This window comes from Ambystoma mexicanum, chromosome 7q (assembly GCF_040938575.1).
Source record: "Ambystoma mexicanum isolate Mex_15411 chromosome 7q, UKY_AmexF1_1, whole genome shotgun sequence".
In the NCBI taxonomy this organism is placed as follows: Eukaryota; Metazoa; Chordata; class Amphibia; order Caudata; family Ambystomatidae; genus Ambystoma; species Ambystoma mexicanum.
Window position 1 is genome coordinate 299545301 of NC_090941.1, and position 16731 is coordinate 299562031.

Below are 16731 nucleotides of genomic sequence, written 5' to 3' on the forward strand. Positions count from 1 at the left end.
AATTCGAAATAGCAGGAAGCCCTTTTTCAACTTCCTGCTGAACTGGGATTATCCTACTAAGGAGGTACAGATCCACATGGAGGCTACCTATAACATGTCAGTGGAAGTTCAAACTTGTCTATCTAAAAGGGAGGAGGTCATAAGGGTGGAGCCAACAACTTTAATGGCTGACATCAAACCCTCATTGGCACTTGATGTCTGAAGACTGGACCAGAAGAGCCAGAGTGAAGGCTAAGGGATGCAGAATCTGGACATACTTTGAGCTTGTGAGAGAAAACCCCATGAATCTTAAAGGAGCGGAGTACCTGGGCCTGAAAGGTGATGGAATCTGAGAGGTCGGAGACAGTGACCCAAGTGTAGCTGGGAACTGAAGGTTGTTATCCACTGAGCATTTGCAGCTGATAGAGGTTGACCTCTTCAGTGTAAGTGGTGCTGAGACTTGGAAGGCGAGAGCCCTTGAAACGGAGAGGGCTGAGACAATGAACATGAGAAGTGAAAAGACATTGCTCCTGAGATATGTGCAAACCTCAAACTTGAGAAGTGGTGAAATCTGAAGCTTGAGAGGTGAGGAAATATTGAACCTGGGAAGTAATAGACCCTTGAGCCTGAGGAGTGCCTGAAGCTTGAATCTGAGTAGTGATGTAACTTTGAGCTTGAGAAGTGAGGGAACATCAAATCAAAGAAGTGACTATCCTTTGAACCTGAGTGCTGGCAGAAACACTAAACAGAGATGTGAGAATGTCTCCAACCTGAGAAGTGATACATTGACATCCATGCCAGCTCATCCTAAAAAAAATGGCATCCATGCAGCACTCAACCAACATTCTCTGAGCAGCACATGCACATAGAACACACCAGCATTCCAATGCTCACTCTCTGTGTCAATCAGGACAGTCAGACAGGACCCAACAGACACCCTTGAGTTTGATGTTAAGAAACCTGTAACATGTTAAATCCTTGAAGCTGAGAGGTGCACTAAAGCTCTAATCTGAGCTATGGTCAACCTATGAACCTGCGACTTGGAGATGTCTCAAACCTGAAAAGTAAAGAACCTTTGAAAGGGAGGGATGTCTTAATGCTGAACCTGAAAGGAGATAAAAACTCTGATCCTGAGAGTGGTTGAAACATGTGAATAATAAACTCAGAGAGGCTAGAAGACATGTAGACCCTGTTTACCACTGAGGAGGGAATACAGAAGTGAGATTGATGGCAAATAATAAAAAAGAGTAATCAATGGTGGGAGTTGTGAGATTCAACATTTATATCTAAAAGACTGCCATTCTGTGCAAAATGTAAGAAGCATACATTATATCATAATGCAAATGCAAAAAGGCCTAATGCTAGAAAGTAGTCACCATTGTGAAAGTGCCCACATAGACCAAAGACCAGAATCCTTTAGTGGTGAATCCTTATAGAAATTGGATGATTCAGCACAGAGCCGATCTCTAACAGAAAGACACAGAAGCTATGCTTGGTGCTATGAAGGAGACCAACTCTAGAAACTATTGGTCTCTTATCAATAGCACTGAAGCATTGCAGGTGCAGTTAATCACTAATCTGATTGGGGAATCAGTATGGTGCCATTTTTTTGAGAATTTATATGCCCTGTCCACCAATGCCACACTAGCAGTTGAATAAAAAGAATATAAAGGGTGTCTTGACATTTCTGTGGTAAAAATAAGAGCAATGATCCAAAAGCTAAAACCCTCTGCCACTGCGGGACCTAACAACCTGACATGCTCTATATTGAAGCAGAGTGCCGAGTAATGGGCCGGGATACTGCATCTAATCTTCAGCGATGTACTCCAGTCTCAAATAATGCCTGATTCCTGGAAAGTCTCTTATGTGATACTTATATTTAAAAAAGGCAATCGTCTTTGCCCTAATAACTATACTCCAATATCAATAATTAATATAGAGGCCAAGATTTTTGCCTCGATAATATTGGAAAATCTGTTGCTATGGATGGAGGAGAATGAAATCCTAGACGTGATGCAATTCGGGTTTCGAAAAGGATTGGGGACTGATGCGGGTGGTCTTTTTGTATCTATTTTGCAAAGCCAAGCTAAGAAATCTAACTATGGGCCTCTTTACGCTGCTTCCATGACCTTATCCGCAGCATTTGATATGGTTGACAGACCAACATTATGGCAAAGGCTCGATACATTGAAAATTGACAGAGGGTTGTTAGCGATGATTATTCACCTTTATTCAAATACAATTTTAAAGGTAAGGCTTAACAATGAAGGGCTGATGTCCAGAGAAATTAAAGTGATGAATGGCCTAAAGCAAGGCTGTGCCTTGGCGGCCATTTTATTTAATCTTTATGTTTCCGGCGCAAATGCAAAAATTGCGTCTTCTGGTTTAATAACTCCAAAAATTGGTGGATTTGCAGTGAATTGGCTAGCGTACGCTGATGATTTCTTGCTGTTAGATCGTACAAAGATAGGCTTACAAAGACTAATTGATGTGTGTGCAGTCTTCATTAAAGAACTAAAATTAAAAATCAATCCCACAAAAACAGTTATTATCAATTTGGGTCAAAATAACAAAGCAAACCCAAATCCAGTATGGGTGGTTGAAGGGACCAAGATAAGGCTGCAGAAAGCTTTTAAATATCTAGGGTATTCCTATTCTAGCAGCATGGCACTACATTTTTCAAAAGAATGTCTGGAATCCAAAGCAAAAGTGGCAGGCAATCAGTTGAAGGCACTTGAAATGAAATTTGGGAAATTCACTATGTCAGGATGCAGAGACTTTTACCTGCTTAAGGTTATCCCAAGGCTAACCTATGGTTTAGAATTTCACCCGGTAAAAATTATTCCGTATTTAAAAAGACTGGAAGCACTTATGTGGAAAAAAGTATTGTACTTCATACCAAAATGCATTCCAGTAGAAATGACAAGGTACGAATTCGGCCTGGGTTCGCTTGAAAGTATAGTGGAATGTAAAAGAGTTATGTTGCATAGAAAATGTATTCTGGCAGAGTCGAATTCACTGTACAACATATTAAGAGAAGGTGATACTGTGAAATATATGACTGACTTACAATCTGATGTAGAAAAAACTTTGGTAAAGACTGGAGCTTCAAAGCAGTGTCTATTAGAGAAACCAGCTAAAATTAAAATATTGATAAAGGCATTTGATTGGGCAGCTAATAACGCTGCGATCATGAATTCAAAACTATATAATCAAGTTGTCTCTGTGTGGAAGTGGTTTCCTATACTTGAATCTTATCTGACAAAATATCCGTCAAGGAAATTTCGTAATATTGTGATGCGATTCAGGTTCAATGTTTTAAATACTAATGAAATTAGCCATATAAGAAAATTAAACATTGAGAATAAGAAATCATGCAGATTCTGTGAACAGCCTAAAGTGGTGGAAACATTGGTACATTTGTTATTAGTTTGCCCATGTTGTTAAGCGAAAGATGTGTTTTTTTCTGAATTTGTGTACGATACTGCAAACGTTTCCAGGGAGCGCTTGTGGTTTGAAATGATGCATGGTACCAATATTGCTCTGAAGTGTAAAGTGGTTGATTTTTTAATGATTGTCTGTAAGATACACTAAATTAGGCCCATTTCTGACCAATTGACGACAGATTCTGACCATAGAAAGCTGGTACTCGTAATTACAAAGAAGGCTGAACTTGCAACATAGTCGGTTATTTTTGTGTGAAATGTAGTCCGTAGTGAGTCCGCGACTAGACTGCGATATATTATGTTGTTCGAGACTACCGAAAGGGGACTTTTGCTTGGATGTTAAAAAAATGTTTTTGCAAAGTATGTTCTGAAGGAAATGTTCAAGGATGTAATTAGAAGTGTAAATGTGATGAAATGATTTTATCTTGTTTGTTTTAAGATTTTCTATTGATGTAATGTTTTGCAAAGGTTTAAATAAACCAAATACAAATTAAAAAAAAAAAGAAATCCTTGCTGGGCCAAAGAGGTAAAAGGGATAGCAAACATTTTTATGTGCTCTGTCCATACATGTACCACATCCTGGATCAGAGGTAAAGCAATTACAAAGGTTAAACATTCAAAGAAAATAGCATACTTCATTTGCCTTAGATAGCAAAGGGAAGACTGTACTCTCCAGAGAGGCGAGTTACTAGAGAATGCATACAATCACAATACAGTTGAAAGTAAATCAAAGGAGTGTCCACTAAAACCTGTAGACAAATAGCATGCTTGACTTAAAACCCACTAAGTACTACAACCTCTAGCAACCCACCACTAGAAGAACAAGACAAAGACTAGGCAGAAAATATTCAAAAGTAGGCAGACTGGATAGATGGGAATTGCAATGAAGGGGATATCAAAGAGAATACATTAATTAAAAAGAGAAGGTAACAGAAAAATACCATTTAAGTAATCATCATTCTTGGAATCAGGAGAATGATAGGGTACTCAACCCAAGGGCCCAAGGTAAGACCAGGTGTTCAGGGTACCTTGGGTTCCTGAAAGTGTCACCTAGTTCATTAGCTTATCTACCTCACTCTTCATCTTTGGTAGCTCGATGGAATTGAGCTAGTCTTTGGATACTTTTCATGGGTATGAACGTACTGGTTCAATATGCTGGAGTCAGCTAGGTTCCATTAATTCACAATGACACTGTCTTTGAAGTGGGATGTCTCCAGAGCTGAAGTCGAGGGTACACGCGGGGGGATGGAGTCCACCCACTTTATTCAGAGGGTGGACTCAGTCCCCCACCTAAAATGAGAAACATTGAATGACCTCTTTGAATTTATTAATTAAAGATGACCTCGGGATCAAACCGCAGTCAGCAGGTTTGTAGGCTGGAGACTTCACTGCACTATATAACCTGATGAAAAATAGCAAACAACTAAAGGTAAAATGTCGCATTTCAGTACTGGAAGTTCCAAGGAAAATATTTGTATTGGTTCTTGGAGTTTAAAACATGCACACCTTTAATGTTTTCAAAAACACTATTAGAGGAAAATATCCTCTCTTGGTTTTGTGTGTGCGTTGATTTTATGAAAGGCAAATTCCATTCATCCTGTGCAATTTGGGTGGTTATGCAAAGCCAATTTAATGAAATGGGCATATTTCACCTTGATATGCTATTTTCTGGTGACATCGCATCCAATTGCGTTTGTTGAGGAGTCCCCCAACTTTAATTTTTAGGACTTGACGCCTGGATGCCTCGACTGTTTCAATCAGCAGTTCCACACTGTGAAGAAGGACTCAATGAGGTTTGTTCAATGTCCTCAGGTTGGCTCACAGTGAAATGTCCTTGAAGTGGGTTGGCACAAATACGTTGACTGTTGGGTTGGTAGTGTGAATCAGCATTCCATGGATCAAGCAGCAGGCCATTGCAGGAAGTCAGGTTTGTTCGACTGGCAGTTTTATGCTAGCTTGATAGCTTGATAAATGACTCAAATGTTCTTAGTATCTGCTAGTCAACAGCAGCAGTCAGAAGTAGTACTTTGGCTAGTTGAATGCTGGGTTTCTTTTCCAAAGATCACCACAAACTGAAGATCTATACTCCACTTCATGTTCATGTTGATGTGCTGGGACACCTCAAGGAACACTCTCCCCCTGTAGGTATCTAAGTGTTCTGGGTCTCAGGTCCTCACCAACAGGTAAGCTCCCTTGTTCTTCATGCAATGTCCCTTCTGTTCCTGGGAGATGTTAATGGAAGGATTCTATTCATTTCTGGATGCACCTGCCTTTACTCCCTTGGTTGGAGGCTTTGAGTCCATAGCTCTCCAACAAATTAACCAGAAGTGTAGTTCTCCTCCAAATGCATATTTACACGTTATGGACTGTAAATTAGGGAGAAATGAGACACCTCCATTGTGAGGGTCCTACTTCTTTTGCAGCAGCCCCAGGTACCTTACTTCTGGTGTCATTTCTGAGTGGCAGACTGAACATTCTGGGATATTTAAAATTGTAGAAGTTAATCATACTGCCCCTAAGCCATCAGTTTGCCTTATATCTGCCAATGTATTGTCTCCACAAGAACAAAAGGACATGGCTCCAATCACTAATCGATTGTCTTAATCCGCCCCCCTCCACCGCAGCCCAGGCTCTAAGAATGTTGTTTGCTCAGTTAAACCTTCAGAAGATACTCTTCACTTGTAGATGAAATGTGAATGTGTCGCTTGCTTTGTTAGAGGGCATTCCAAAGTTGAGACCATGTTTGGTAGACTCAGCTCTGACAGAAGGGCTATTTTACCAGCATCAGCAATATGTAACAGCAGGAATCAAAGAATGAAAGTGTGGTGCATTTATTAGATTTAAAGGTTGTATGACATAACCTTTTGTCGGCATATATCACTTAATAGTCATTCAGCAATATGCTGATCAGATATGACAGAACTATGTAATTAGTAATGGAACTTTGACTGAAGCTGTATTGTTTAAAATTAAACCCAACTGCTTCCAGGCCTGATTTTGACCATAGCATTCTGATTATTATCATACTTTCTCCGATCAGTACCTTTTGGGTATTGATAAAGCCAGGAATGCCAATAGTCATATGCATACTATTAATTCTTCTTCCTAATGTCAATCGACTCTTAAAGGAAGATGTCAAGAAAAATCATTGAACAGTTTCTCAGGAGCATATTTCAGGAATCATACATCTTTGTTTCTGGAAGGCTGCTGTTTCACCTTCTAGCTGCTGGTTTATATTTGGAGTTTTTGCACAGCAAAGGCTCACATACATCATCTATATAAATTCCAGTGATCTAGATACACACCCGATGGGCCAAAAGACTAGTCCAGGTTTAATTACTGACATGACTGCTTTAGCTTCTCAGCATAAGTGAAAAAAAGAGTTTGTCAGTGCACAGTTTCTTGCAGAATCCCCCTTGACTTTGTTCCTCAAATGAAAAAGAACTGGTGCAAAAACCCACAAAATGTTATTCTGTCACATCATGTTTTGACAACTGTGTGATAAAGAAAACATAAACCAGATGGTGCTAGAAGAAGAGGTAACCCAATAAACCAAAATATGTGTAGTGTGAAAAAAAGAATAATTCTGGGATAAACAGACAACATTTTTATTGAGGTAGACTTACATTGATGCAAATAATGTAGCAATGGAAGCTCATAAATGAGAGAAGAAATCCTGGCTACAACTGAAATTAAGTTTATAAATAAAAAAATGCCTTTTATCCAATCTTTGCTCTCCATATGCAACACTCAAACATTAAACATAATTTAGACCTAGTCACCTTGTCAAGGCCCTGCTATTATATCAATCCATTGGAACACCCGCACACAGCGAATACTTCATTAGATACAAAGAAACTGAAGACACAATAAAAGTATTACCTTTTGGTACTAGATGATACTGTGGTATTTGTAACTTCTGTGCCATTTTCGAATCTTTGGTTTAAAAATATGAAAATGATTAAGGATTAAGGATCATACAGGTCTGTAATGCACAGCTACATTTTCAATGGAATCAAGCAGAATGAATTGCATTGTTTCATTAAAAAAAGCAATCCCAAATCATACTAGACCAAGATTATAGTCAACCCTCTGACTAGTACAATTTCCAGAACAACCAATGAAACACGCAAATGATATCTAATGACATTCATCATATGTAAAATATTTTCATAACTTTGAATGCCAATTATTCTAAATGCTTGACATGATTTTACCATTTGGTGAGTCCACGAGCCCAACCCTAAATCAAACCACATAATATACATTTTAATACCATGAAATGAGTTTGCTTTTATTATGTGTTCCAAGTCTGGAATAGCCAGAACTGTGTTTTTGCTTTCAAATACCAAAGCGCTGTCTAGTTTCCCCTGCTATACTGTCCCATAATTGCTTAATACAACCGCTTAACGCGTATCTGAGCGCTCACAGAGTAGACAGATACGGAAAGGAGGCTGTGCCGTCAGGCCCTACAATTGTTCTAGCATTGTTAAACTAGCTTCAGAACCAGCATTTTGGTACCTTCAGGCTTGATGCCTAAATGGTCCTTCTCCTAGAACCAAAAAACCTTTTTACTAAACAGAAAGTGTGTTCATCTTTCTTGTGCAGCGTCACATCAACTGCTATAGGACATCGAATCTACTGACGGGAGGACCCCAATCAATAAGTCTGACTGGCTGATAGACGTATTTTATCGCTTCTCAACTGTACACAGTAGATCTATATTCTGCCCCTATTTGTCTGTTGTAGGAGTATTTCTAGTGTAAAATTAGGTTAGAAAAGGGGCAGGACTTGATGTAAAAAAGACAGTAAAGTGAATTTTGCCTACAAGGCATGTTTTTTTTAAATGTATAGTCTATAATTAATGAATTTGTAAATTCATTAATTTCGAATTAACTAGTAAACACTTTGATGATATGATCCCTTCTACATACATAATAGATCAAACAATGAGCTTTATAGGAAGACAATAGAGTAAAAGTGGCATGACAGGAGCGGCGTGTAGACATGGCATTGTGCAAATCCAGCAATACAATAGTAGGTATTAGCCAATTTGACCTAAAACAATTGACCTAATGACCAATTTGGTCGAAGTTTACAAGGGTTATTTGGCCTTCGGGGCAATTTGGTCGCATATATTGCAAAATACCAACCCTGGAGAGCGGCGGTTGTACGGGTGTCCATCGCTCCCCATGGTTGGTATTTTGCAATTTTGCCGGTGCAGGGGTGTCCCCCGCTTCCTTAAAATTGGAGGCGGGGGACAAAAAAAACAACACATGTGCATTTAAATTGGGCCCGACCAAATAATTTTTGGTCCGTTTGCTGCAAACAAAAAGAATTCAGGCAAACATACCTAAACCAATACTAAGGTGGCAGAGAGAGAGAACAAGAGAAAGCGTGGGTGCGATTTAGTTTTCTTCACAGGTTCATATCTCATGTACCCCATTAACACTCAAAAATCCCCAAGTGGCCTGCTAATGCAGACCATAAAGTGAACAAGGACGTAGTGTGGAAAGAGACTAACACATTCTTGGGTATTTGCATTTAATTCTGGCACACATGCAGAGAGAGCAGTCTACAGGTTGAACATTACCTCGTATTGCTTCTTGCTGCGCCACTTCCTATTTCAATCATATCCCCAAGGTCTTTGTCTCTAAAAAAATAAATCTTTATTAACATCATCACACTGAACTCGTCAACACAGAAAACAATATATCAACACACATCTGCAGAATAACTCACAGGAGCACTGGACGCAGAGCTTTACAGGAATATAAAAAACAAAGGTGACACTTGAGAAACGATGTGGTCTGAAACACAGGATGATTCTACTGGAATCAGTGTCATGGGCATGGCTTCCATTCCCATTGGCTGAGCCTGCGCATTCATTGAGAAATGATCCTCATGAGAACGGAACGGTTTCCAGAGCATTCAACAGAATAAGAGCATTGTAGGGAAATTGGGGATCTGGTCGCCCAATTAATAATGGACAATGTCTTATGCTCCAGCTGTTATAATCACCGGAAGCAACTGTATGTATTCATGTTTATCTATTTATGTATTTATTTACTATATTTATTTATGGTTTTGAGAAGCATTTTGGGTCTCCTTTCAAGTGCTTTTGTGCTCTTTAAAAGAAGGAGGTACAAATGGGAAAAATACAAAAAGGAGAGGACCAGATGAAGGGCTTCTGGAGTGGTTTCCATCCGCAGAGTGATGTGGAGGCATGAGTATTGTCAGTATTTAATAAACCTACGTTACGTGGGTGAGTTCCATTAAAATCCACCAGGAAATCCCCTTTGTGTGGAGGAAATGTGATCAGAACGCCGCCACTTGGTCGGCCGTGCGCATTTGGCTGAGAGAAACATATCATAGCTGGAGGGAGGTGAATACATGACCCACTGCCCGAAAGTCTCTAATTACACACATACACACATATAAAAACTGTGTGGAAAATTAACAATTATTATGTAAATATTCTTGATAAAGGTGAGTCTTGTTTACATGTGAAGAATGAAATATTGAAAAACTCGGCTTGATATGAAACAGAGAATTACAGACTCATTTTAATCAATGAGCAGGTCAATAATTTCAACCTTGTGCTTGGGTCTTCAAACCCCATGTAAACCTGAATGCTCGAGCCAAACAAGGGTAGCTTGTTGGCAAGCTTCCATCAAGAGGCTAACAGCTTCCACCAAGAGGCTAATAGCCTACCTTTATTTGGCGGCTTTACTTGAGCATTCCTGCCGCCTCCCTACCTCAGGGTCCTGGCTTTATTCCCCAAAGCTCTGTCCTCAGTTTCTTCCTCAAAGAGTTGCAAATATCTGAAGTCCATGGCGTCCTCTCCTGCACCTCCTGTCCACACCAATCTGTCTCTCCAACTAGACTGCCTCAAAAGATGTGCCAAGTACCGCCAAGTCATCCAGGCTCACTCTGCTCAGGCTTTGGGTTTGCCTCCTCTAGATACTACGCTAAGTCTCTCTGAATCAATTGTCTCTTAATTTCACCTCCAACGTCCTTCATAGTCTCTTCTCCAGCTGAATCTTGACTGCAGTCGCCAACTTAAATTTTTCTCCCAACCTTCTCCCTGGCTTCCTCCTGAGTACTCTCTCTAACCTTCACTCTCTGCCTCCTTCCTACTCTCTGTTTGATGTCCTGCCAAACCTCCAAAATAATGTTCCATCATCTTTCTTCTCTTCTTTGGGCATCATCACAAGTTGGGTGATATCCCGGGGGTAAATCTGCCAGAATACGGCCCAGGCAAATAGCGTTACCCCAACTTATCGCTGATAGAGCCGGATCAATAGTTACAGTGGTGGACTAAGTCCCAATTATTTTGAGTCCTTATGAATGAATGGGGCATTTTCAGCGCAATTACCGCAACAGTTATTGCGCCGAAAATGGGCAGGAAGTTGGCGCATACACTTTCAGCACATAGCTGGAGGTGAATGCTCAGAGGCTCGCCCAAACTCGGGATTGGGCAGAGCGGTAATGTAGAGGTAATAGCGTTACAGCTGCATTTTTACCGCTCCGCCCAACTCCTGATGAGGCCCTTTGACCTCCAAACACCCATCTCCACACACTGTTCTCTGGCCTCTCTCTGCCTTAGCCAACATCCTCTATGATGTTTGCCCATTCTCCCCTGCAATGCTCTCTTCTCCTTTCTCTCTCATTCACCCTCTAACCATCTCGCTCATGCGTATTACAAGAATACATTTTGCTACACAATTGCTATCTCTCACCCTCTTCTAAATAACTTGCTGGCTAACACCTGACACCCCCACCCATCAAACTGCCCATTCCTCTTATAAGGGCTTAGCTATTCCCATTGAGCTACCCTACTCAAGGTAAAGATAATGTGCTTGTGTGGCTGTAATGGTATTGGAGCAGTGGTTCTCTTGTATCAAATTCACCTGATTGCACTGACGCCTCTGTGGTGTGCAGCAACATGGGCCAATCAGGGCTCCACCTTGGCTGCCATCTTGGATTCCATGTGTGTCCACTAGATGCTGCGAAGCAGACCTCTCTCATGTTCTCCCTCCTGAACAGAGGTTGTGCTTGCTCTGTATCAGGTGTGTCAATATGCTGTCACTCTCTGTATCAGCCTTGTAGGACTTTCAAGTGTTTTCCTCAATTTAGGCCACCACAAAGGGGGATCATAATGTAAAGAGGCAATAGTGTACTGTCTCGTTCTAAACACATGAGGATCTCTGGAAGGGGAAGTGGAAATAAAGGTGCACTGCAATGATAGTCACCTGCCTTATTCTTGGGCCAAAGAGGGTGGTTAAAGAAATCCCCTATGATCGACTCAGGGACCAGCATCACACTGCGGGTGGCGGCACCCAGCACTAATTCCCACCCCATTCACTACCCCCATGCACAGGCAGAGGACTTCCTCATAGTTGAAAGGATGGTGTTGGTGTTGACGGAAAAACTTTATGTAAAACACTACAAAAATTAATTCACACTTGTACAAATAAAGCACTAACGGGAAGTTCTCACATTTAAAGCAAATACAGCATTTGTTCTACTTCTAGTTCAAATTAATATGAAAACACATGCGTTTTTCAAAAGATAATTTCCACAGTCGAAAATTCCAAGGAGTGATAGTCCTTTTTTATAGAGAGATTTAGAAAATGCATAGCTCATTCCAAAACTCACTTGAAAGTCAGGGTACGATCAAAATATTTTCTAAAGCTATTTTGCAAGAAAGTAGCACCATCCAATCAGCATGAAAGATCAATGAAGGAGGTGTTTGAGGTGGTCATGCAAATGGAAGCGAGCAGTACACATAACCTTCCAAATGGTAGCATCAAACCTGCATTGCTCTCTCAGTGACCACATTTAGTAATTAAGCTTCCTGGATCACTTTATAAGTTTTAATAAGCTTAGGATCTGCTACAGAGTTTATCGGTCTGAACGCCTACACATTAATATCCTTTAAAGTTCAGGTTTTTGATCAATTTCTATATGATTAATATCCTGTTGCTAATAACATTTTAATAATAACAAATCGGATGTTGTATTTCCCTTCGCTGCTAGGCAGGACGGGTTTCGAAATGGCACCAAAAAGACAAGTATGTGGTTCTGTAAAAAAACCTCAAATGTGTTTATGCCGATAGTATTCAGGGAAGAATATTTATTTAGTAGTGAGGAAACATACTATGACTACCAGAGACGTTTTGATGGGAGGTCAAAAGGGGCACTTGACGGTGGGGGCCCCACAAGGCTAGCTGATCTGAAGAAGCAGTTTTAAAATAGAACACGTCAGGATATTTTATGGCATGGTGCTGAGGCTCTAAACCCATTGCCTTTCTGTTTTGGCAAGTGCATTCTGCCTTGATCAATTCATCATGTATTGATTTCTGTGTTCACTGTGCTATACATAGTTTGTGTGTTCCTTATAGCACAACTCTATATGCAATAGGCAATGGTGAAATGCATATTGATAAATTGAGTGCCACAATGGTTCAAAAGTTAGCTCAGTGTGTGAAGCACCCATTGCAGAGCTATGTGTTCATATGCAAAATTACAATATCACATTCCAGCAAGGCTGGCTGAGCCTTTCCTATGTCTGAAGTTTATTAACCTGCCTGCATATCTACATGGTTTTGCAGAACAACATTATCAGCAATATACCTGTACCAGATAGGGGTTGCTATAAAAACTAACATATCATCCGTATGGTGACGGTCTAGAAATTGGTTTGTTCAGATGTGGTGTTGTAAAACCTAGGCAATCGCCTCAAACAATGGCATAAACTGTTAGTCCAAGAGGTGAATAGGTATCCAAATTCAAGACTATGGAACGACAGCGTTCATGTTTGTATCCTGGATTTGCCAACCGACGATACAGTGATCCTGGTCAAATCATCTAATCTATTTTACATTACTGTGCTGTCTTTTGTGAGGCTTGCCTTCTTGCATGCTGCTGGTATCGTTTAGCCCATTACTTGATCTTTCTTCTTATGTAGGCCATTTGGGTGGAAGGGTTGGTGGACAGAAGAGAGCAGACCATATGTTGCAGGCCTCAGGCAAGCATATTTTAAGGTCTGCTGGGTTGTGACACAAAAAACGGTTTGCTTTTTGGTAAATGTCAAAGGTTTTTATGCATGTGTATAAATGGAAATGTCACAAGCCATTGTTTTGAAAGTATTTAAAGCTTTAAAATACGAAAGACAATCCCAGATTAAATGTGCTAAATCACATCGATCGGTTTGCTGGTTCTTATATGCTTCCCTTGATGATGGAGAGAATGAAGCTAGAATCATTCCCATTTTGCATAACTTCCTTCTATAATATTTTATTTAAAAATGGTCATGTTTGGTAATGTGATTTGTGTACTTTCCAAGTCTGTTTTTTTTTTTTTTTTAATAAAAGGAGATTGTTTTAGTTCAGGCTAAGAACTGGAAAAGAAAGTGTTCAAATGCAGAAATTGCAGAGTTGGCACAAATCCCAGCTACACCCTTTCAACCCTTAAGGAATGTGTGATCCTGGGCATCTCATTTAATCTTGTATTGCCTAACCTCTCAATATTGCCAGTTCCTAAACCTGTCAGCCCTTGCGAGTGATTTCCTTCTCATGGTATGATCTACATAAAAGCCTTATTCATGGTTTCACTGTGTTAATAGTAAACATATTTATATTGCACACCACAGGCATTTCTTCCTTTGATATCTAATGGCAAGACTATTTGAAAACCATATCCCACTTCTTATCTCAGTCTGTCTGAATAAAGACACCTTCCTGGTAGCTTCTAATCTGCCTACACTATCCATGCTACGGTATGTGTAGCGTTCTCCTTCCTTCCGATTGGTGGTCTCTATCCATGTATGAGCACTTTTGCATTCTGTGAGGCAGCTAATGTGAGTTCTCTGTCTATTATGGGTTACATGTAGCTTTTACATACGGTCCTGCATTAATACAACATCTACCTTCCTGGATGTTATTGATAAAAGGTATCCTGCATGTACTAGAACAGTAACCCCTTTTTAGACTACTAATCTTGATCTTCAAATGCTACTTGTTTATCATTCTGATTAGAGCAAGAATGAGGAGGGCAAGCGGACTTAAAAGGAGTAAACGTGCTTATTATGCTGCGAAACAGCATATCAACCTATAGGATGTGAGCGCGATGGGTGGGGGGGGGATGCGACCAGTATTCTTGATCCCTTAATTCCTTTGGTTTGGTGGAGGGGGGCCCCAAAGCTGTCTGTGCCCAGGGCCCCAAAAGTGCTTAAGATGGCCCAGATGACAACCTAGTGTAATTGATAATGTTCTGAGCAGTTCCATTACTATGCAGTGGAAACTGGTCTTGTCTACAGACAGGAGTCAAGTAATGGTCCTGTGCAACCCCTTTGTATACTCCTTAACTCTATCATGTACAGAATATCTCACAAACAAATGGGAACTGTTTGCAGTTGAAGCACAAAGTCTACATCTAAGGACCCAGAGGTAGGTTTCCATGCATATATAGCCAAAACATGCAGACCAGTGGCTACATACTCGCAGAGGGCTATATGCTCACTGTGGCAGCCCAAAACGTCTTTACTCAAAGGCTATGTACCAGAAAAGTGCAGTCAATATTTCATTTATGAAATCCCTTTAGATATTGATCATTAAAAAGAAACAATATTGTGTTCTGAGAGGTTTTTGTATGTACGGTATCTGGAAGCAGCAACATGCATTGAAAGGTAATACATTTACTGTAGTCAGTGTAGCCACTACTCATCCCTGTACTCCTGCAGAGCAGTGGTCATGTTGTCACTGGTGTCACTCAGGAAAGTGAGTGATGGCATTGCACACGTTTCATGGCGAAGGCCCACATCTGTGTCTCTGATTGACGTTTACAAGAAGGGTCCACTGCAGTGGTAGCATTCCCTTGGGGTCTTTCATTGGTGAGCAGCGTTTCATCTATGGTTGATTGTGTAACATGCTTAATTTGGCCTTTGACTTTATCTCCTTCTGTTAAAGAGTGTGAGGGTGCTGGGAAGATCCATCTCTTCCACCTCGATGCACAAAAATCTGACTGTAAGGCTCACAACAGCACACACCCAAAGACAGCCGCCTAAACAAGCTGACAGTTAGTATATGTAGCTCCTAAGTACATACTTATGTACAAGAGTTTTCCGGAAGGACAATAAGCCCCTGACGAAGTTCCACAGATACATTCTGAATTGTAGCAACAAAACATGTTGGGCAAACAAAGGGAAGGCAGGTCTTCAGGAGAGTTACGAGTGGGTCGCAATTTTTACACATTTTTAGTGCTGGTGTTTACATACATTCGTCACTTAGCACAGTGACACTTTGCTCTGCACTTTGCACTTTATGTTTGGTTGTAACGTAAAGTTGTTTTAAATGTATAGGTATACTAATCTATACAATTTTGTATAGAATATGTGCTATAATACTTTCAGCAAAAACTGATTGGTGATCATTGTATCATTAACTGATTATTAAATACTTAGAGGTAATATGCTTCCTCTTTGGTGTAACCTGTTGATTCTGACAACACTAGCAGCCCAGGTTGTTTTTTTTAAATATAGGAGCATTGCACTTGTTACATAGAGTGTTTGACCGGTGCACAGTGTTTCATCTATGGTTGAGTGCCTAACATGCTTTTATTGGTCTTTGACTGTATCTCCTTCTGTTAACTTGGATGTACAAAAGACCTTCACTTCCAATGTGATGTCCCCCTTGGCTTTTGTAGGGGTGCACATGCATGCATAAAAATAAGTTGGGTTTGCATGCCTGTCCCCTGGTAACAGTGCATGTGTACCATCGTCTCTCTCTCTCTCTCTCTCTCTCTCTATTTCTCAGTCCCTCTTTTTTTATTCCACTACCCCCTTTCCTAACTGCTCACCCTTTGAGGCTTTCCCTGTTACATCTATTTTCACTGTTTCCCATGCCAACTAGGAACAGCAGAGAGGTCAAAAGCAAAAATAACATGTTTTACCCACTGCTCACTCTAAGGTCATTCAGGGGAAAGAAGTTGACCTTCATCACTGTAGGGAACTACTCCTCCATCTTCCTCAGAAGGGACACAAACATTGCAGGAGACAACAAAATAGACAGGCAACACAGAGACAGAGAGAGAAAAAATCAACCAAGTGCACAAAGAGACAGTGGGCACAAAAAGGCTTGGTTGTTGTGAAAGAGTGCACGGCAAGATAGAGCATTCAAAAAGGGAGGTTGCATCATATACAGGCAGGACATAGGAAGAAAGGTGAATAAAGATACACAGCAAAGTGACAAGTGATGGATAATTGATGCACAAAGAGAAATGGTGCACAAAGACATCCGGGGTG

The 16731-nt window shown here is 40.5% G+C and overlaps 1 protein-coding gene across 29 annotated transcripts in view; it reads right to left on the reverse strand.

Moving 5' to 3' along the window:
- The window catches only part of SCEL (sciellin), a 500729-nt gene that overhangs the window by 248702 nt on the left and 235296 nt on the right, over positions 1-16731 (reverse strand). For all 29 annotated transcript variants that reach the window (XM_069640234.1, XM_069640237.1, XM_069640230.1 and 26 more), the window contains 2 exons: positions 9019-9078; positions 7308-7361 (listed from right to left, as the gene is read on the reverse strand). In XM_069640234.1, the coding sequence (XP_069496335.1) occupies positions 7308-7361; positions 9019-9078 (114 nt within the window). The remainder of the gene's footprint in view (positions 1-7307; positions 7362-9018; positions 9079-16731) is intronic.